Raw genomic sequence first — 22,421 nt, 5'->3', positions numbered from 1 at the left:
CAGGAAGCTCAACAAGCAACTATAGACGCAAGTGCGGACATGAAACGGACGCCAGCGCGGGACCATTTTGAGAAGGTAATAAGCGAGCTCAGACAGTTTGTCCAACAAAAAAATTTTAATGAACATAGACTTAACTGACTGAATTTATCTCCCCTCTTATTTAAATGTATAAAAAAGTAATAATTGTAATTTTCGCAAGTGATTGTTGTCCCTCTCGTAATCGCGCGGGCCCGTCCAGATGGAGAACAGCGGCGTGGTGCACATGCTGCTGCACACGCGCACGGCGGAGCTGGCGTGCGTGTACAAGCTGCTGGGCCGCGTGGGCGAGGGGCTGCGCACGGTGGCCGACGCCGTGTCCGCGCACCTGCGGGAGCAGGGCCGCGCGCTAGTCACCGACACGAGCCACAACACCAACGCCATCGCCTACGTGCAGGTCGCAATGACAATCTAGTATATCTATTACTATTATGGGGGAACGGGGGTGCATTCGTTGTTTTATTGACTGGGAAGCCGCTGTTGTACACTCCGCTTACAGCATAACTCGACATGCTTAATGGGTATAATATACATTCATTGTTAACTAAAACTTTTTACTTTGTTTTACTTAAAGCTAAAGACACTATTGCAAAATATAACAAAAATGAAGCCCCAAGCAGGAATGAAGAAAACTCAATAACATATTGTGCTACTCGCAAGACATGCTATTAGTAACGGCCGTTCCCAATATACTATCTACAGATAAAGATAAATTACTACCTTGTCCTGTCCGTAATTAGCTGACAACAATTGGAAGCTGTCCCAATATACCCGATAAGTCATTCTTATTGCCTTACATTGGGACACATGAATTAAAATTTTCATACAAACTTTATATCGCTGGTACGTTGTCCCATTGACAGACAGCGTGTACGAATAAAATGAACTACCGTCGATAAGTTTATTGAAACAGAAAAGTCCACGATAGTTACGACTTTTATCTCAAGTAAGAGATAGACTGAATTTTGGGAACGACCGTAATGACAAGAACTTAACTATCCATAATTATGTCCAATGCTTTATTTCGATAGGTTATTGAAAAGTAAGTAAGCGTAAAAGGATATTCAAATTCAAATATTTTTATTCAAAATAGCATTCAAAATCACTTAGTGAATGTCAAAAACTACCACCCATTCAAAAAAGACCTGAGAAGAATGGGCGCAAGAAACTCAGCGGGCTTTTGATAAATTTGTCTACCTCTAGTACTGACTAACTAACTACTATAACTATATAGTAAAGATAGATTGGTTATTGAAAACAGCCGCAACAGAACATATTAATGACATCAGTAACATAAACAAGCTCATTAATTTGAGAAACTTGATTTCTTTCAAGTAAACTTTATAGCCACCAATTACTTATTTAGTCTATTTTATGAGCTTACATAAAAACACGAAGTTTTAAAATTATAATATATAAATAACTTATGTATTTATCTTTTGCAGAATCTTCTCGACCTCAAAGACAGATTTGATCACTTTCTCCACAACTCTTTCAACAATGACAAGATATTCAAGCACATGATCGCATCTGATTTCGAATATTTCTTAAATCTCAACAACAAATCACCCGAGTTCTTGTCCCTGTTTATTGATGGCAAACTAAAGAAAGGCGAAAAGGGGGTATGTTAACATTACATATTTTGTTTTCTTAACATAACATTTCTTGCTGCATGACAGAGACATCCAGTGTATTGCCGGCCTATAAAAGAAGAAGGAGAACTGTGATCTTTGATGGCTCCAATGTCTCAGAAAAATATGAGAGATGGAAGTGAAACCTCTTTTATTTGTAAATGTACTCAACATAGCTGTCTCCCACATATCACTATAGAGATGTTTTACAACGATCGTCACTGGACTCCAGCTCAGTAAATACATTGGAAACATTTAAACCCCTATAGCTCAATGGTCAGTGACCCTGTCTACTGAGCTAGAGATCCAGGATTCGAATACCGGTAGGTGCAATCATTTATATGATGAATATGAATGTTTGTTTCCGAGTCCTGGATGTTTATTTGTATTTATGTATGTTTAAGTATATTGTATTAAATATATCGTTCTCTTGCACCCATAGTATAGGCTACGCCTAGTATGGGGCAAGATAATTTGTGTAAAAAGTGGCAAGATAAACATCAGATAAACTTTTTAGTTTCAACTAACACTAATTAGAAAATGTACTTTGAGGAGTACTCTATCGAATTGGAATGAAAAAAACACCATCACTTTCGGATAAATAGGCATTCTAAAACGACCTTGTCTGAAAAATTGCCCAAAACATCGCTTTCAATATTCGAACGTTAATTTAATATTACTTTGAATCCAGACGATGTCATGTTAACAATAAAAATTCATCCTCAAATGGACTGATAAAATAGATCACCATACAACCAACATATATGTGGGTCATTGAAATGCTAAACATAGACAAAATACTGAATTATTAATCTGGAATGGACAAATTAAGATTGAATCTAAAAAGTAAAGCTTACTTACGACTTTCCCAATATTCAGTCTATCTCCGGTTGGCCACAACCGGAGTATGCCAATACTTGAGATAAAAATCGTAACCATCGTTGACTTTTCTGTCCCTATAAACTTATCGACGATAACTCACTTTATCCGTATCACGCTGTCTGTCAATGTGAGCAATAGCTTACCAGCGATAGAAATTTGTATGGAAATTGCAATTCACGCGTCCCAATATAAGGCGATAAGAATGACTTATCGGGAATATTGGGACAGCTTCAGATTATTAACAGCTAATTACTGACAGTAAACGGTAGTAATTTATCTCTATCTGTAGATAGTATATTGGGAACGGCCGTTAGTCGAGTGTAACATAAATTATCACCATTTCACAACATGGCTGTAAACTAGAGAATACTTTTTAGGCAACTAAATAGCAACCACAAAGCAATATAATTATTTTCTTATTGGTACTATTTGGTAGCCTTGCACCGGATGCCGGCTAGATTATGTGTACCACAACGGCGCCTATTTCTGCCGTGTGGCAGTAATGTGTAAGCATTACTGTATTTCGGTCTGAAGGGCGCCGTAGCTAGTGAAATTACTGGGCAAATGAGACTTGACATAGTATGTCTGAAGGTGACGAGACTTCAGTCTTTTGGGTTTTTCAATAATCCTGTACTTTATTGTAATGGGCAGGGCGTTTCAATTACCATCAGCTGAACGTCCTGCTCGTCTCTTCCCTTTTTTTTATAAAAATAAATTTATAATAAAATTATGTATTGGAACAGATGAGCGAGCAAGAAATAGAAGCTGTATTGGATAAGACAATGGTTCTCTTCAGATTTCTGCAAGAAAAAGATGTATTTGAAAGATATTACAAACAACATCTCGCTAAACGTCTTCTGCTAAACAAATCTGTGTCCGACGACAGTGAAAAGAATATGATCTCCAAGCTAAAGGTATGTAAATGTTTGATTCTTTCATTGAAAATACATTCGATATTTTTACACGCTTTTTATTAGCTTCACCTGTATGTTCGTATGTTTGTAACCGACTTCTTTGGGCGCGATTTTGACCCACTTTAAACGGCTAGATTTCGTTCAAACTTTGTAGATTTATCGAGGACCGATGACGTTACACTAATTTGATAAAATTATTCAATTTTTCAATTTGCAAAATATGATTTTTGTTAATTTATATAATTTTTAAATAAATAAATCACTAATAAGCGCCATCTAGTAATTTATTGTAAACTACAAAGGAAACGCGCGACATGTCAAGACAGTTCCACAAAATTAAATAAAGTATCTAATTCGTTTAGAAGCGAATAGATAGCGGTGAATTTATATTTCCATTATAAATTATTAATGCGTGATTTAACTGAGCTAATTATTATAAGAGCTAGTTCGGGGATCTCGGGCTAGCTGATTTAAGTGATCTTTTAATATAACTAAAATATTTTTATTCGCAAATATTAAAATCCCTTCATTCAATCTAAAAAAAAATAACTAAAATATGAAAAATAAAGAATAGTTTAAAAAACTAAAGAACACGCTTTATAAAAAATTTAAATTTAAATTGAAAATAGTGTAAAAAATATTATATATTTCATTATAAAAAAAAGCGTGGGATGTAGAAGAATTATTATTTTAATAATATCTTAAAAGAAATAAGAAATTTGAAAACACTCATTAATCTTTTTTATTCAATTTATTACTGAGGGTTTCTTAAATACTTAATGAGGATATGTGGTGGATCAAAAGTGTATCTTATATCTTTAAACGAGCAATTCTTGTATATATATATTCTGAATCTCGGAAACGGCTCCAACTATTTTCATAAAATTTAGTATACAGATGATTTCGGGGGCGATAAATCGATCTAACTAGGTTTCAATTTAAATAAATGTAGTTTTATTCGTGTTTTAATGAGAAACAGCTACAATAACATTAGAATACAAAGGTAAATTTCGACACTATTTACAAGACTATAATAGCTCAGATGGGACATTGGGTGATCCGGAAAGCAGAAGATTCCGGTTCGAATCCAGATGTCCTATTAGTTTTTTTTTGTGTTCAAGTTTTGTACATTCTTAAAAATCCGAGCAAGGCTCGGTCGTCCGGATATTTTAAGTTAAAGTAAGAAGCTCTTAAAATTATTATATTTTATGAATTTAATCTGGATTGTCCCAAACTTAATTATCATAATTTTGAATGAATTATTATAACTAATATTTATTTAATTCTAAATGTCTAGCGATAATTGTACCAATTATCAACTCTATGTTATAGCTTTACCAAACAAAAAATTTTTTGAAATTATTTTTAAATATTCATACATGTAAGTTTGAGCTGTTCCAATTATCTTGTTGTAAATCCATCCTGACTTGCCTGGGAGTATTTAGCACCGCTCCATCTCCGTGCGGGGTGTATGTGTGGTAATAATTTGAGGATTGGTAGGATCGGAGACATTTGGTGCGGCCCGTAAAGTGCGAAGTAGGCGTTATTTTGCGGAATACCTTAATCATCCAAATGTTTTGAGTTTTCTTGAGTGTTCATTTAATAGAGTCAGTCAGTCTCGTCGAGAGTTTGGCGAGTCATCATCCCCTGAGGATGCCTCGTGTAGAGGCGAAACACGTGTCGAATTGTTTGAAGACAAATATTGGCGGAATAAACACTCAAGAAAACTCAAATCATTTGGTATGCGGATTCATATGTTTACCAGTGAGCGGGCCCTTCGGACAGGATGCCGGTTAGATTGGTACCACAATGGCGCCTATTTCTGCCGTGAAGCAGTATTGTGTAAGCATTAATATGATTCGGCCTGAAGGGCGCCGTAGCTAGAGAAATGACAGGGCAAATGAGATTTAACATCTTATGTCTCAAGGTGACGAGCGCAATTGTAGTGCCGCTCAGAATTTCGTTTGTCAAGAATCCTGAGCGTCACTGCATTGCAATGGGCAGGGCGTGTCAATTACCATCAGTTGAACGTCCTGCTCGTCTGGTCCCTTATTTTTATTATATATATTTTTAAAAAATCCTGTAATATGTGACACACAGGGAGCCACGCTCACGTTGTTACAATTCCCTTGTTTCAACCTAATGTTGAGGAACTTTTGGTCCACCTTGTATTATCTTTACCTTTTACCTTTCCCCAGACTGAAGAACTACTTAAAGACATAGAACCGAGAGACTTTCACTGTATCATTGGTGATGTTTCACACATTGACAACACGGTTCAAGAATAGCATAGCCTTTCCCATCCTAAAGCACACACGATCTGCAAAATTCTTTACAATACCTATTGTCCACTCGTTGTAAGTGTCAATCTAAACTTTTATGTATTTACTTGCTTAAAGTCTTTTGTATGTATTGTATCCAACTTGAACCCTTGCATGAGAATCGTAAAGAATTTTGCAGACGAGTAAGAAAGACTTTAAGCAAGTCTTTAGTTGTAGATATATATTCAGATTACAAAATACTATGATTCAAATTAATTATTAAAAATCATAAGTTTTTAATAGTTTTTTTTTTATATGGAAAATGGTTTGTCCTCCAAACGAGCGTACCCGGTGTTAAGTGATCACCGCCACCTACATTCTCACTTTTTCGTCGACTAGTTATATGTATATATATATATGTAACTATAAACTATTTCGTCGACGAAGATACCCCTTATACCCCGGCGGGTTGATTCCAATACCTAACAAAGTTCTACGTCCTGTAGGGGCTCAGTGTTGATCTTATTTTCAAGGAAAAACTGTAAAGTAACTAATGCTATAAAAAAAGCTGGGAAATAATGTTTATTTGTCATTGCTGAAGTGAGAATGTTCTTTTTACAGCATTTGAGCACATCTTGCCAATTTAAGAGTTATTCCTTAATATTTTAACAATGTTCGGATATATTATCATATCTCACGTTTGAAAGTAAGTGAAGTATTCAGAATGTTATTTTATACGGTCTTGAATCCAAAACCTTTCAAAATACCTCTTACTCGCCAATCAACATTGCGTCGTCCGCTACCCGACGCCCATCTCCGCGTCAGCTACACTAGCGACACCATTTGGATTTGGGATCCAAAGTACTAAATTATAATAACTTTATGATCAATGTGAAATGTACTTATTTCAGACTGAATGCGGCTGCCAGTTCACATCCAAACTTGAAGGCATGTTCAAAGACATGACCGTCTCAAACACAATCATGGAGGAGTTCAAGGAACATATTATATCTTCTGGTGTAAGTAGACCACGTAATATTCCGCGGGTTCAGGAGGTATATTACGAATTGAAAGCCGAAGTTTAGGTCCGAAACGAAAGAACTATGTTCTTCGAATTAAATACTATTATCGAAGTACTTAGGATCCGAATAGTGCGGGTGGATTTCGTTTCGGAACCATAGACAATCATATAAATTGAAGTTGTTGAAGTTACGATCATAATATTGTCAAACAACGAGACAGTAAATGACAGAATAATTATAATTATTTATATTTTATAACTCTATACATTTTTAACATGTTGATTAATTAACATTATGATATTCATCCTCTTTGACAAAAAAAAATATTACAATTTCAAGACTACAACAGCTGTTTACTCCAAATGTCACGAGGGGCTGTTGAAAACCAGAGTCAGCTTCTTTTAGCAGGCGCTGCACAGTTAATTTAATTTTGTTGTTTATAGTTTAATAATTTTTGTTATATTTAATTTAATTTAATTTATTATTTTAAGATTTATACTGTAAATTGAAGGTGTATGTTTTTATTGCTAATAAAGTGTTTCTATTCTGATCGCGAACTTGGATCTGAAACACTTTCGTAATAGGAAAATTTACGACCCGTCGACTGAATCTTCGGATTTCGATTTTGTATGACTGCCGCTGTAGTATGAAGTGCGCTGTCGGTCTGTTGAGCTTAGAAATAAAAGCAATTATTAGAGGATAGGAGAGTTAGTTAAAGCACTTGGTATGATAAGATATGTATATGGATTTCTAGCTAGCAACAATAACTCATTAAATGAAAGAACTATTTTCACTGTTTTGATTAAAAAAATAATGTTTTTAGGGTTCAGTAGCCAAATGGCAAAAAACAGAACCCTTAATATAGACTCGTCATGTCTGTCTGTCCGACTATACGAACTATACTGTTGAAACTTGGTAAGTAGATGTATTCTGTGAACCGCATTAAGTTTTTCACACAAAAATAGAGAAAAACAATAATTTTCAATTATCATCATAATCCAGTCCCATACTGAACGGAAGTTTGGGAAGATAGGATTAACAACTGAGGTTATGTTTTTAAATAAGTTTCAGGAACTCCGAATCAATCCATCTTGTGGTTCTGTTCGAATACGTAAATACGTCACTGACAACATAACTAAACAATTAACCCACATTTGTTAAGCGGCTGTTAATCACATGAAACTTTACTGACTCCATTAAAACTTACATGATTTATTAAAAGTATCAAAAACAGCTACAAAGCTTAAATACCAATCGGATCGCCTAATTAGGATTACGATTGAATGTAGAAATATGTCAGTGAACTTGGGCGGAAGACCTTGTTTTGACAGTATTTTGACGTGCACAGAACAATCTGCACGGCGTAGACCTGTCGGTGCGTGTGCTCACTACGGGCTTCTGGCCCACGCAGAGCGCGACGCCCAAGTGCAACATCCCTGCCGCGCCCCGGATGGCCTTCGAGGTCTTCAGAAGGTACGTTCACAATATACACACTCATTTATATACGCCGTTACTTGTAAGGCCAAAAAAAAACAGTTTTGATTAGCCTGTTCTGAAACTGTACATTTTTATGAGAAAGAATATGAAAACAATGTTAATACCAAAATAACAAGTTAATGACGATGACAGACTCATTACTTCGCACAAGGACTGCCTCAGGTCCCAATCCAAGCTTATCAAACCCTTCAGTTGTTTTAAACGTCACTCAATTCTTTTTTACTCATTACTGTTCGTAGAATTCACATTTCATCATTTCTAGTTGTACGAGTAATATTTGCACATAACTCACAGCGCCACGATCGATTCATATCTCTTATTTGATTTGAGTTAGAATATGACGACGCAGTATCGTAACTTATGACGTAGACGCGGAATGAGCGAATAGAACAGTTATGTTTACAGTTTATAATAAGTACCGTATTTATTTTTTCCACATTGCCTGTAACTTTTCAAATTCAAATATTTTTATTCAAAATAGGATTTAAAATCACTTATTGAACGTCAAAATCTACCACCCATTCAAAAGAGACTGCCTCAGACCTGAGAAGAATGGGCGCAAGAAACTCAGCGGATTTTTTTTTTAATATAAAATATGGATTACAATGTAATATCGTACAATAAACATTTATAATTAAAGAGCCTGAGGGTGTTCGCTTTATTCCCAGTCCGTGGTGTCATTAAGAAAATCGTTTATGCTATAAAAACTTTTTCCACACAAACGTTTTTTAACAATTCTTTTAAATTTCGTAACACATTTGTTTTGTACATTTTCTGGGATCATATTGTAGAAGCATATACATCGCCCAACAAAAGACTTACTAACTCGACCCAACCGAGTAGTAGGCATAACAAGTTTATGTTTGTTCCTTGTGTTAACATTATGAATGTCACAGTTTCTAGAAAATTCCTCAATGTGCTTATGAATATACAAAACATTATCAAAAATGTATTGAGAAGCAACAGTCAAAATGTTTATTTCTTTAAATTTTTCTCTTAATGATTCTTTAGGACCTGGGTTATAAATCGAGCGAATAGCCCTCTTCTGCAGCACAAAGATAGTATTAATATCGGCCGCACTGCCCCATAACAATATACCATAGGACATAATACTATGAAAATTACTAAAGTATACTAATCTCGCCGTATCTATGTCAGTTAACCGTTAATTTTCTTAACCGCATATGCTGCAGAACTAAGCCTTTTCGCCAATCCTTCAATATGGGGCCCCACTGCAATTTAACACTTATTATTTTCACTTATGTCATAATATATAGCAGCGGACAATATTAAAATGTGGTAAACATTTTAATAAAATAATAATAATAAATGATATAAAAAAAAATAATTGAAGTGGGCGTTACTTAGTGGAAATCCATAATTATCCAAATGTTTTGAGTTTTCTTTAGTGTTAGTCTCGTGCCACAGTTTGGCGAGGCAACATGTCCTAAGGATGCCTCGTGTAGAAGCAAAACACGTGTCGAATTGTATAAAAATAAATATTGGCGGAATTAACACTTAAGAAAACTTAAAACATTTGGTTAATAATTGATATAAATAACAATTTAGATATTTTTTGTTAATTGAAAGTTATGTACTATCACTATTCTGCTTACTGTATCGTTAACACGGGAGTTCCACTACAGATTTTGTTTTGTGATCTCCTATCTTACTCATAAATGGATGAAAGCGGCTAAATCGAAAAGAGAGGTGTTGGCGGTAAATTTGTACAAAGCGACACAAGTTAGCCCTTCGATCGAGTAAACTCCTCTAATTGTCACAGCCTGTATCGGCATACATGGCGTCGATATATCGAGTGACGTTCAGGTCCGTGGTCACTTGGAAGAGAAGGCCAAACTGGCCTCAGTTGAAGTTAGTGTACTCAGTAAGGAGAGACAGTACTTTACTACAAGCTTCTTACTGCCTGCACCTATAAAAGGCGCAGATTCGGCCTCACATGGAGTACTGTTCACACATCTAGGCGGGCGCTCCCCAGTACCACTTTGTTCCATTTGACGTATCAAGTCATCTCCGATTGGCTTGATTCTTTGACGCTCGCGTAGAGATCTGGGTTCACGGGGAGTGCTCAGTGGAGTTGGTCGGGAATTCCACCACCGGACATATGTCAAAATACTAAATATCACCCTCATCACATTGACGTCTGGTATTCTAGATTAGCGCGTTTTGAAAGAAATTTCTTGCAGCGCATAGCCACTTTGTGGAATCAATTACCGGCTGCTGTTATCCCTTCATTCTTTGTTTTGCTTCAAGAGAAGAGCATATTTCCACCTTAAGCATACGCATCTTTTGGAAACTGATTTTGCGGACATACTACATTTAAAAAATTGCAAATGTTATAAACAATTTAAGATGAAAATAGCATTTAGCCATGAAATTCCGTAGAAGGTTTTCAATATATAACATAACAACAATTAATAATTAGGGAAACATTTCATGAAGAAAAAAAGGTTTGCTATGGTGTCTCTATCGTCATAGGAGCCATAGTTGCTAGTATTAAAATATTTGACATATTCAATTTTTTTATTACTGCCATATTCCCTTAAAAAGACCAAAGAGCTCCAACAACTCTTTGAATTATGATTCAAAACTTTAATATGTTACAGTTAAGTTGGATGAGGGAAGATCTCTGAGAGCTCAGAGAAGGAACAAACTAGTTCTGCCTGTTAAAAGGCATGCTTTTTATTTATATGAGTTTATTGTACATAGTAATAACTATGTACAATAAACTCATATAAAAATATAAATAAAATTTGAAAATCAAATTGTACTTGTGTATTAATCCTAGAAGTGAGAGTTATCACTTTAAAAACATAACATATTGTTTAGATTTACAAGAGCGACATCTCAAGTCAATTTCCTAATATGCAATTATTGGGGTTGAGCAGGTTATCAACTGTAAAGTAGATCATGTAAATGAAGCCACAACCTGAAAGTTGAACAAAGCAAACAACATTTTTATAACGATACGTTACTCCAACGATTGGCTCAGTTGGTTAGAGCACAGGCACGGAACGCCGGAGGTCGTGGGTGGAGTCCCGCATCGTTCATAAAATTTTGTTTTTCTAATTTTATTTGTCAACTATAAACGCAGTACTTTTGATAAATTTTAAAGGACAACTCACAAGTTGCTCATAAATAAATGCTATTATAATATTCCTGAATTCTTTAGTGATAATTTCATCGTAAATTAAGGACTGCTTAATGGTTAAGAATATTTTAAAGTTACTGACAATAATTATTGGTATTGGATTTTTATTATGTTCACTACTACATCTTTACTTTTATTTTATGCTTTGTTTGTATAAAGTTTATGTGAAACTTAACTTTTTAAGCTTATCTTGTTCCTTTTTCTTTATTTAATTAAATATAATGTAATATTCAAATACCAGTTTCACTGGTAAAATTTATAAGGCTCACCCGAAATTATTTTCCATCTACCTGCAGTGGTTTTATGAAGTGAAACTTTTTTTCACATTTTTCATATTTAACTAAAACTTTTTGGAATAATATTCCATTAAGGGTATAAAAGTCGCATTATCAATCTTAATTTTATACTTGGAAAATATTCACTTTAATAATTAATGAATTAATTCAAAGCGGTAGTAATAGTATCTTTATACAACGGCCCCAGCTTCTACCTCGCCAAGCACTCCGGGCGGCAGCTGTCCCTCCAGCCCCAGCTGGGCAGTGCCGACCTGCACGCCACGTTCCGCGGAGCACCGCCCGCGTCACCGCCGCGCTCGCCGCCCGTCACCGCCGCCGTCACCGCCGTCACCGCCACCTGCCCGCCGCCCGCGCCCCGCCGCCACATCATCCAGGTGTCCACCTTCCAGATGTGCGTGCTGCTGCTGTTCAACAAGCGAGACAGGCTCACCTACGAGGTAAGCGTCCCGCGCTCACAAACAACATTGCGTCAGATTGTGGATATCTGCAATATTTAAACTGTTGATACCCCGGCCGCGCCTGTCTGTTCGTGATAAACTTAAAACTAGTAAACTGATATTTTTATGGAAAAGGACAAACTAGCGTACGGGTCATCTGGTGTTAAGTGATCACCGCCGCCCACGTTCTCTCGCAACACCAGAGGAAAAGAACGTTGGCGGCCTTTAAGCCACATAAGTACACCTTGTACGCGCTTTATGACCAATATATATTTATACAACATACGACCTTTTTGGAAATATTATGAATGAAATATTATTTAAAGTTAGTAATAATAACAATACAAATATACTTGTTTGTGGGGATTTAGTGAGTATTGTATAATTTTTAGATGAACATAATTTTTTGTTATTTGGTAGAGATCTCGTGCCACCAATCAGTGGGGCGGGTCGTTCCCTTCCCTAAAATATGGTGAGACTTGTAGTGGCTGAATGATGCTGTCACCGGAAAGTCTGCTTCATGTTATTTTATTTCTTTTATTTTTTATATTTTTTTTAATTAAAATTATATAATATTTCTTTTACATAATAACTAATATAATGCTTACATAATGCCTTTATTTTATTTACGCTATGTGTGGATTGAAACATCTATTGTATTCTACTATATGTACTCAGTAACTCTTGTGTTTTTACTTATTAATTTACATTTTTTTGACTTACTCATGTAAGGCATTTAGTATTTGACTACACTTCTAGCGTGTGCTTTATCATCGGGGTGAATTGTGTTCTACGTTTTATAATTCTGAATGTTGGCTGGCTCCTTTCCTTTCCTTTCAGTAACTATAGGATATCAATTTTTTGTGTCTCCAAGTTTTATTCCCTTTTTATTTGAATGCTGGTGTTTCCCGTGTGGTGCTCCTAATCGGTCTTGCTCTGACAATGGCATCCCTGAGAAAACCAAAAGTCACAAATTTGCATTTTGTATTTGTGTGACAAATGGACTCAATATCACGCCAACTGATTTCGATTATTCTTTTTTTAATTGGAATGAATGTACGTCCAGTGTAGTTGTAGTAGTTGTCTGACGTGTTCCATGAAAAGTAACGTTTAATTCTTAGGAGCAAATTAACGATACTCCGCTGAATCTTTTATATGCTATCCGGATATTAAGGTCACCTACCGTAACGTCATTATAATCAAGCAATTGTCGTAGTTCAATATGATGATCAATGGAACTCCCTAACGACTTACAGTAAGGGTACGATCTGTGTCACAGTGTCGAACTGTCTGTAAGCAAATTGCAATACGCAATACATATTTTCAGACAAATTAGTTAGTGTACTTCAGATTTACAAAAATAAAACCGAATTTAAAAAAACTATAGCAATAGATATAATATGCACTAAAAAGTAAAAAATAATGGCGTATTTTTATACTGATCGTGTTTTGTTTGTAGGTTTGTAAACTGTAAATTTTAATACTGAATTGCCAACTTAATTACTGTCAATCATGCAAAATTTTCTACGGTTTCAAACCATGACAAAGACATCTAATAATATGTACTAATTCCAACTTTTTTTACATTATTTTTAGTGCAATAAATAATTGTCATTTATTCAATCTATCTTATGATCTCGACCTCGTTCATGCGCGGTATTATTATTTGTGTAGTAGTTGTTACTTGATCTTTGGATCGTCCACAATACATTCATAACGTCCACAATCATTATAAAATCGATTTCGGTGATGATTGATGAACATTATAATATTATTATGTTAGAGAAAAAGTACTATAGTAAAAAATATTTTAACAAAAAAACAACCGACTTCAAAAGCACTATTCCAAAACAATACATATAATATGCACTAAAAAGTATAAAAATAATTGCGTATTTTTATACAATCTAATTAATTAATCTAATTCTAGTTACGATTATTGTTATTTTTGGAATCGGTGTCCTTCCGCTGCGACCCGCTCTCGCCTCTCGCCTCCTGACGGCTCAAGCACATCACCTATAACTACATAGTTAGATGTGTTCAAGATAGGTTTTTAAATACATACATATGTAGTTACATTATCTTGGATGATACCGACTCCAAAAATTACAATAATCGTAACTAGAATTAGATTTTTAGTGCATAATATACCTATTGTTTTGGAATAGTGTTTTTGAAGTCGGTTGTTTTTTTGTTAAAATATTTTTTATTTTTTGATTTTTAGTGAGTTTGAAGTACACTAACTAACAAAAAAATTTGAATGCAGCAATGAACGTAAGCGATTTGCAATTTGATTACAGACAGTTAGAAATTCTGACACAGATTGCACCCTTACTGTAAGTCGTTAAGGAGTCCCATTGATCATCATATTCGACTACGACAATTAATTGACCATAACTATGTTATGGTAGAAGACTTAAAAATCCGAATAGCATAAAAAAGATTCGGCCGAGAATCGTTAATTTGCTCCTAAGAATTAAAGAGTTCCGTTACTGTCATGGATTCCATAATCAGAACCTAAACAAAAGAATCATCGGTTGGCGCGATATTGAGTTATTGGTAAATTTATCATCTACTTTGCTATACGTATGTATAGCAAATTTAAGACTTTTATAGTTTTCTCATGGATGCCATTGTCAGATCTGGACCAATTACAAATGACCACACATGAAGCACCAGCTTTCAAATAAAAAAAGAATTATCAAAATCTGTTCACCCAGTCGAAAGTTTTGAGGTAACAAATATAAAAAACAAGCATACCGACGAATTGAGAACCTCCTCCTTTTTCGAAGTCGGTTAAAAATGAATATAATCCTATTTGTGAAGTACGTTATTGTTTTTATTAATATATTTAAATAAATATAATTTATGGTTAGAAGCACGTTTTCAGGAGATACTTAACGAGACGGACGTGCCAGAGAAGGACCTGGTCCGCGCCCTGCAGTCGCTGGCGATGGGCAAGCCCACGCAGCGGGTTCTGATCAAGCACCCCAAGACCAAGGAGATCGAGCCCTCGCACCAGTTCTACGTCAACGACGCCTTCACCTCCAAACTACACAGGTGACACACACAACACACGCACACACACGTGCCACACCACGTACAGGCAATCAGCCAGTACCTCATTAAGAACCTAAATAAATATAACACCATTCATTATTTTTTATTATTAACTATAACCGATTATTATTAACCTATAACCTATTTATTTATTTTATAACCGAACGATGGTTTTCGTGGTACTTATTTCATAAAAATGTATGTATTTGTTCTGTATTGGCCAATAAACTAAAAAAAAAACTTTTTTCACTGTCGTATGGGTCACCTGTTGTCAAGTGATCACCGCCGCCCACAGTCTCTTGCAACACCAGAGGAATCACAGGAGCGTTGCCGGCCTTTAAGGAAGGTGTACGCGCTTTTTTTGAAGGTACCCATGTGGTCCCGGAAACACCGCACAAGGAAGTTTATTCCACAGCTTTGTAGTACGTGGAAGAAAGCTTCTTAAAAACCGCACTGTGGAGGACCGCCACACATCCAAACGGTGGGTGGTATGATAACTTGTGGCGTGTCGTGCGAAGGTGGAATTCGGCGGCAGGAATCAGGTGAAATAGCTCTTCGAAACACTCCCCGTGATAAATGCGGTAGAAGACACACAATGAAGCGACATATCTACGCAATGCCTAGTTATCAAGCCGTTCACAGAGCACTGGATCCCCGATAATTCGAGCTGCTCTACGTTGTATGCGGTCAAATGGATCGAGCTGATACTGGGGTGTGCCACACCACAGATGACAGCAATACTCCATGTGTGGCCGGACCTGCGCTTTGTGACGCCCAGTTTCTTCTAAGCCAATTTGGCTTTGCCCTCCAGATGGCCACGAAATTGGCAATCGCTCGAGATTTCGAGACCCAGTATTCCGATACTAGGCGAGGCTTTAAGGGAAATGTTGTCGAAGAGCGGTGATACGACAAATGGGGGTTTTTGTGGTAAACGCGCAAACTTGAGTCTTCTGGGGGTTAAATTGGACATGGTTCAATTTACCCCATTCCGCGACCTTCTCGAGAGAGGACTCGATAGAAGACACAAGTTTCTCCCGGCACTGGTCGACGATTTCTCGAGAGAGGCCTGCACGGCCCGTGTATACGGCATCACCAGTGCTGTCGTCTGCATAGCAATGTATGTTGGAGGTGTCGAACATAATATCATTGATATGCAGAAGAAACAGCGTGGGAGATAGCACACAGCCTTGGGGCACTCCAACATTCACGGGCTTCGGGTTCGAGCAATATCCGTCGACAACGACCTGTATGCTGCGCCCAGTGAGGAAGCTGGAAGTCCACTTGCACAAGCTCTCGGGAAGCCCAAACGATGGTAGTTTTGAGAGGAGCGCCTTGTGCCATACACGATCAAAGGCCTTCGCTATATCCAGGCTAACTGCCAGGCCTTCCCCCTTGCTTCCAATAGCCGCCGCCCATTTATGTGTAAGGTATACCAGAAGATCACCTGCTGACCGACCATGGCGAAAGCCGTAATGTCGGTCGTTGATCAACTGATGACCCTCTAGGTATACCAATAGCGTAATCAAAGCCATTCGGCATTGTGCCCGTTGAAATCTCCGAAGACAGATTTCAGCGGAGGGGATCTGTGCAAGCACGTCGTCAATTACCGCTTGAACGCAGCCCATGAGATGATTGGTTTCTGCGGTACCACTATGGGACCTGTAGTCATACGCATAGATGATAAATCTACACGGAGCCAGAGAGTAGAGAGGTCCCTACCCTCAAAATTGCCGAGACGGCGACAGCAGATATCCTCCCTAACGTACACACATACCCCGGCTTGAGGCAAAATATTTGTGAATAATTTTGTACTCGGGGTACGTTAATATACGTACGTATGACGTATCGCTAGGTCGAGATATCTGCGTCTCTGTGCTCTCCCCAGAATCCGAAGGGAGCCCGAGCGAGAGTGGGGGGGGGGGGGCATTGCCTCCGGTCCTCGACACTAACCTATGCGAAATATAGCGGCACTAGGCCGATTCTGTACGCCGGTATTCTGTACGGGTGTGGTTATTAACCCGGACGAATCTGGCCCGATTGTGCTAACGTCATAAGACGGCAGCGTGGCTCTCCCACTTCTAAAAAGCCCATAGTCGCCTTTTACGACACCCAGAATACATAATACTTTCGAAAGACAGTCCTCCCCCGCATATTCGAAGGAAGTAGTGATTCATTCACCTTTTTTAGAAAAAGTATTAGTTAGTAAAGTTATACGACCGTGTTCTAAACCTTCACACTTAACAGCGCTTAGCGTGCTGTAAAGTGATCACCTGTGAGCCGACATTATCTTGCCACACCAGAGGAATCACTGAAACGTTGCGGGCCGTATTGCCATATTATCTTTCATATACCATACTTCCTTGTTGGAAATATAGTAAATATAACATAGGTCACAGCGCAAATTTTGAAAACACAGACATTAACTCTCAAGGGATTGTACCTCCTGAATCAATTAAGTAGCAATCTGTCTCACTCGCTTCAATTTCCAATAATTTGTAATATAATCGCTCATTATCTTTACTAATTAAAAAACTTGTCATTAAGTGGCCGGTCCAAGCTTCTGGACCCTTCTATAAAACTATTTTAAGTCATTGGCAGCAAAAAAATGGTGGACGTTAGCGGTCGGCTGTGTGAATTTCGATGGCAACTAAACTTATACTTACTATTAAAGTGGGGAAACGCGTAACAAAATTTTTAAATCGAAGCGATAAATATTTATTATTGACTCGGCCTGAAATTATCGACTTGAATATTCTATCCTACGGCGAGAATTCTGAAGAGCCTTTTTTACCTGATTCGATTTGAATTCCACTTTCGTTTCGACACGTCACAACAAACGTCATCCTTCATCATCCCGGCCTTGGCGTTCCGCTGAAGTGTGGCTTTGATGGCCAACTCTCTATCATCTACCACCAAACAATGGAATGAGCTTCATTGCGTTGTTTCCAGAACGATACGACACGTTACACCTTCCTCAGGCTGAAACGCTCCGTAATTCCGCTGGTTGCTGTAAGAGCGGAGGCGGCGGGATGAGTCCGCACCAGATGACTTGCTCTGATATATAATTTTAAATGAGATGATCGTTAAGGTTGATGCTGTTGTTAACAGAGTTAAGATTCAGACGGTGGCGGCCAAGGGTGAGTCGGAGCCCGAGCGGCGCGAGACCCGCAACAAGGTGGACGAGGACCGCAAGCACGAGATAGAGGCCGCCATCGTGAGGATCATGAAGGCCAGGAAAAGAATGGCTGTGAGTTATATACATTTGATTGTTAAGTTTGTTACACTAGCTACAGCGCCCTTTAGACCGTAAAGACACGGCAGAAATGTTGTCCATTTGTTAAAATTTAGTTGTTTAACTGTTTCATAATCTTTAATAGAGGATTAAAAGCATGGGTGTAGATAAAGAATATTCCTATCAAAACAAAATTATATTAAGTTTATTTGTTTGAAAGATAATTACATAGCATAGTTATAGCATTGTTTCGATATCTTTTGTATTACAGCGACGATCTCGTTGATAACTTAGTATGATTCTATCGTAATTTATTAATTAATCAGTCGCATATTTTTTAATAATAATACTTTATTTAATTTTTTTACACTTGATACTCTACCAACCTACTTACTCAGAATCCCAAGTTTTAACGGTGCGGCAACTACATATTCTCCGGAGTATTATTACAATTATCGATAATAAGATATAAGTATTATATAATAAATATTGTACATTTTGTAATCTAAGTTATTTGCAGTGAGTGTAAAAAAATGAAATAAAGTATTATATATAATATTATAAAATGAAATAAAGTATATTATATTAGATAATATATTCCGCACAACCACGTATATATGTCGTTTGTTGAGTGGGAGTTCTGTTTTAACAAAGTGTTATTGTATCCGCGGCCAGCACACGCTCCTGGTGGCGGAGGTGACGGAGCAGCTCCGCGCCCGGTTCCTGCCGTCGCCGGTCGTCATCAAGAAGAGGATCGAGGGTCTGATCGAGCGGGAGTACCTGGCGCGTACTCCCGACGACCGCAAGGTGTACACCTACGTCGCATAGGTACGGACCACTGACCCTTGTCTCAGTGTTTGTAACGGGACTTTGGAATTGCTCGGAGTTCATGAAAAACGATCCAAGCCCCAAACATCACATTTTAAGGAATTCGTGTTTAAAGTTAAATATATATTAGTGTACTCCATACATGGGGGTTGGGCTACTAAGTCATGCTGTCATTTAAGGAGTGACATTAGGGCTGCCATTTTATGTCAATGTCAATTTTGAAATGATTGCGGTTTGGAACGTTTTTCTGGAATTACGTCCAATTATATTCCAGATAGAAATAAAAATTGTAATAAAATGTCGTCCGTAGAAGTAGTAGTCCGTACTCCTCGAACGAGCGCCATATTTATTTTTGCAATATGGGACCGAACATTTTGGGTGCGTACATGTATGTATTTGAGTCGTTCTATATATATATCAGTAATTGCGCGTGATTCAATAGCGTATGATTGGTACACCTTTCTACAGTCCATTTTTCATTCCCATATGCGAGTGCGCTGTGTCTTTGTTTTGTAAATATATAACGTATCACGCTTCTAGATAGACTTGCCAAAAGAGAGATTAGGACTAACCTCTATTTTGAGCATTTCACGCACACTAATAAAAAATGTCATACAAATCGCGATTGTGAGACGTAGCTTGTCACGCGCCCTAAACTTATATTCCTGGCCTGTTTTTATCGGTTGTCTAACAGCAAGACACTATTTACACGTTTAAATTATCTAACGTATCGCGTAAAATGATCGTTATTTCTTCGAACTGTGAGAGCGCTTTCGAGCAAATCCGATCCGTACGCGTGAAACTACGGTCCGGTGTAGTCGTAGAACTATTTCTGTCGGTTCACGGAAAGCAATCGGATGACGGAGGCCGGATCTAGTACGTACACTACCATAGAAATACTTCTTCGTCTTCTTCGGACCGTGTTTCCACGGCTACGGATCGTGCGAAAGCGCTCTGCATGCAGCTCACTGTACAACAACTAATGTATATAAATGTCACAACATCACTCAGGCTGATAATGAATCGATAAAACAATGTGGCTTTGTTTTCAGGCCAACAGGTTCGAGATTGTTAAGCTCTCGATTAGCGGACGCCAAGTTAAAGTGATTAAAGTTACGCGGGAGTATTTAAATTATTGAAAAATAAAAAAATTATTAGTTTTAAAAGAATGTTTATTTTATTGCCTCTAATATTAATAAATGGATAAGACGTCATTACGTTCGTGCGCTGTTCATGTACATAATAGTAAAAATTAATGTAAGTCTGACGTAGGAAGGCCCGGCGGCTCGCTTGTCGGCGCAGTTCGAAGGAACGAAGAAACTCTTTGGCAAGTGAATGTTCAAATGTGGCGCGACACCGTACTCGGTGACGGTCGCCCCAACCACGTCTATGAAGCGCGTGTCGACCGTCACCAGCATGTCGCCTGTCACCGTGACAGCGTCCTCCACTAACAATGTCACGTTGTGTGCGCCGCCTTCAACATTCACTTGCACTATCTCACTTCCCTCTCCACCAATCGCGTCGCCGACGTTAATGTAAGCGAACACGTATCCGATCCTTGTTACTAAATTACTGCAGGACAATATTGTTTGTTCATTGTAAAATCGCCCATAGATTTGCTGTTTCTCAAACATGTACGGTTGTAACCAGTTTTTATTGACTCTATATTGTGGATCGCCATACGCAGATATTTGTATAGTTTGGTTCAATTTGAGCAATTCAAAAATGATATTTTGTATTTGGTCACACGTATTTGTAGCGTTTGATGATATTTTCTTTTCAATATGTAATCTACATTTGATTTGTTTGTTGTCTCCAAATTGAACAATCCTGTGCGATACTTTTGTTAATACACACTTTCCATCTCTCGCGGCTGGTATTGTTAAAATGTTACTTTTGTAAGTATTATTGAAGAAATGTTGAGTGTGATTGTTGTCAGCTGTCGATATGATGACCGGGCGACCCCAGACGTATCCGGGACTACCGCTCAGTTGAATGATATTATCTATAGTGTCGTTGGCTAAATAGAACGTAACTCGGACGCTCTGTGTGACGTAAGGCGCGGGCGTGTCAGCGGCGACATCTTCAACGTGCAATATTATTAAAGCGTTTGTTATCTTGGAGTCGTAGTAGTAAAGCTGGTAGGTAACAGACGTAGCAATATTCGTCCAGCGGTCGCCGGCGTACCGCAGTTCGTGCGTGCTCGGGTCGTACGACTCACATCCGCGCCTGCCACAAACAATCACAGTCCACTTTATGAAATGAAACGTAGACATATTCTGGAAAAGAGAGTTTCTCATAATTTAATGTTAGATATTATCTTTGTTTGTTTAATTAATTATGAAATAACTAATATGTGTAAAGATAATTTTAAATAAAGATACTGTTTTAATTTTCTATAAGTGTGTCATAACTCATACCACAGCATTACTGTTGGCCGCCTCCGTCTTGGGACTAAGTACACTCGCGTCTTTGGTGTGTGTGTAAATCTCGAACATGTGAAGATCTTCCAATTTTACAATACACTTTATGTTTTCGTTTACCAAAAACTGTATTGGTTTTCTTGTACTGCAGTAACCACTAACGGTGGGTATTGGAATTTCTGAAAGCAGCAGAAATCCGTAGCAGAAATGATTCAGAAAACCTACACTTTAATGTATTTTTGATCAGTTATTTTTAAATACTCGATACTTATGAATTGTTTCCATTGGTATATTACTTTTAGTTACAACCAAATAAAGTGAATCATGTCTTACCACTATTGAAAATTGTTCCATTATATGTCAACCAGATGGCATCGTTGTATTTGTAAAGGGTCCTTTTGAAATCAAATTTGAAGTCTTGTTTCGGAATAAAACTCTGCCATTTTGGAGACATGCTAAGTGCTGCCAGATCAAACTGTATAAAAAAACAAAAATTGATGATAATAAAAAAAAATACACAAAATTTGTCTGTTTTATTTTTGTTCGTTTACCTTAATAATTGTTAACTGCTTGGGGGGTAAGTTTGTCTTTGCAATACAAAAAAGATTGTCGACGAAATAAGATTTGGTTGTTTTAGTTAAACATGTAGCGTCAGAAGAACAGAAGTTGAGAGTGGTGTCTTCTGTGTCACCACATACTTTATGGTTCTCACAATTGTCACTGAATAAATCTT

At 37.5% G+C, this 22,421-nt stretch overlaps 2 protein-coding genes across 32 annotated transcripts in view; one reads left to right on the top strand and one right to left on the bottom strand.

The window, feature by feature from the left end:
• The window catches only part of LOC126968907 (cullin-3-A), a 36,268-nt gene extending 14,057 nt beyond the window's left edge, over positions 1–22,211 (top strand). For all 31 annotated transcript variants that reach the window (XM_050814071.1, XM_050814070.1, XM_050814102.1 and 28 more), the window contains 10 exons: positions 239–433; positions 1,482–1,658; positions 3,293–3,463; positions 6,636–6,743; positions 8,095–8,219; positions 11,896–12,145; positions 15,036–15,205; positions 18,314–18,452; positions 19,113–19,265; positions 20,318–22,211. In XM_050814071.1, coding sequence (XP_050670028.1) covers positions 239–433; positions 1,482–1,658; positions 3,293–3,463; positions 6,636–6,743; positions 8,095–8,219; positions 11,896–12,145; positions 15,036–15,205; positions 18,314–18,452; positions 19,113–19,265 — 1,488 coding nt within the window. In that variant the 3' untranslated portion in view covers positions 20,318–22,211. The remainder of the gene's footprint in view (positions 1–238; positions 434–1,481; positions 1,659–3,292; positions 3,464–6,635; positions 6,744–8,094; positions 8,220–11,895; positions 12,146–15,035; positions 15,206–18,313; positions 18,453–19,112; positions 19,266–20,317) is intronic.
• Positions 20,480–21,541, bottom strand: LOC126969018 (uncharacterized). Its single transcript, XM_050814288.1, has one exon. The coding sequence runs from the start codon at positions 21,539–21,541 to the stop codon at positions 20,480–20,482; it is 1,062 nt and encodes a 353-aa protein (XP_050670245.1).
• Positions 22,212–22,421: the final 210 nt, after the last annotated feature.

This window comes from Leptidea sinapis, chromosome 17 (assembly GCF_905404315.1).
Source record: "Leptidea sinapis chromosome 17, ilLepSina1.1, whole genome shotgun sequence".
Classification (NCBI taxonomy): domain Eukaryota; kingdom Metazoa; phylum Arthropoda; class Insecta; order Lepidoptera; family Pieridae; genus Leptidea; species Leptidea sinapis.
Note: the sequence above shows the minus strand (reverse complement) of the source record. Positions and strands in the feature narration are given on the sequence as shown.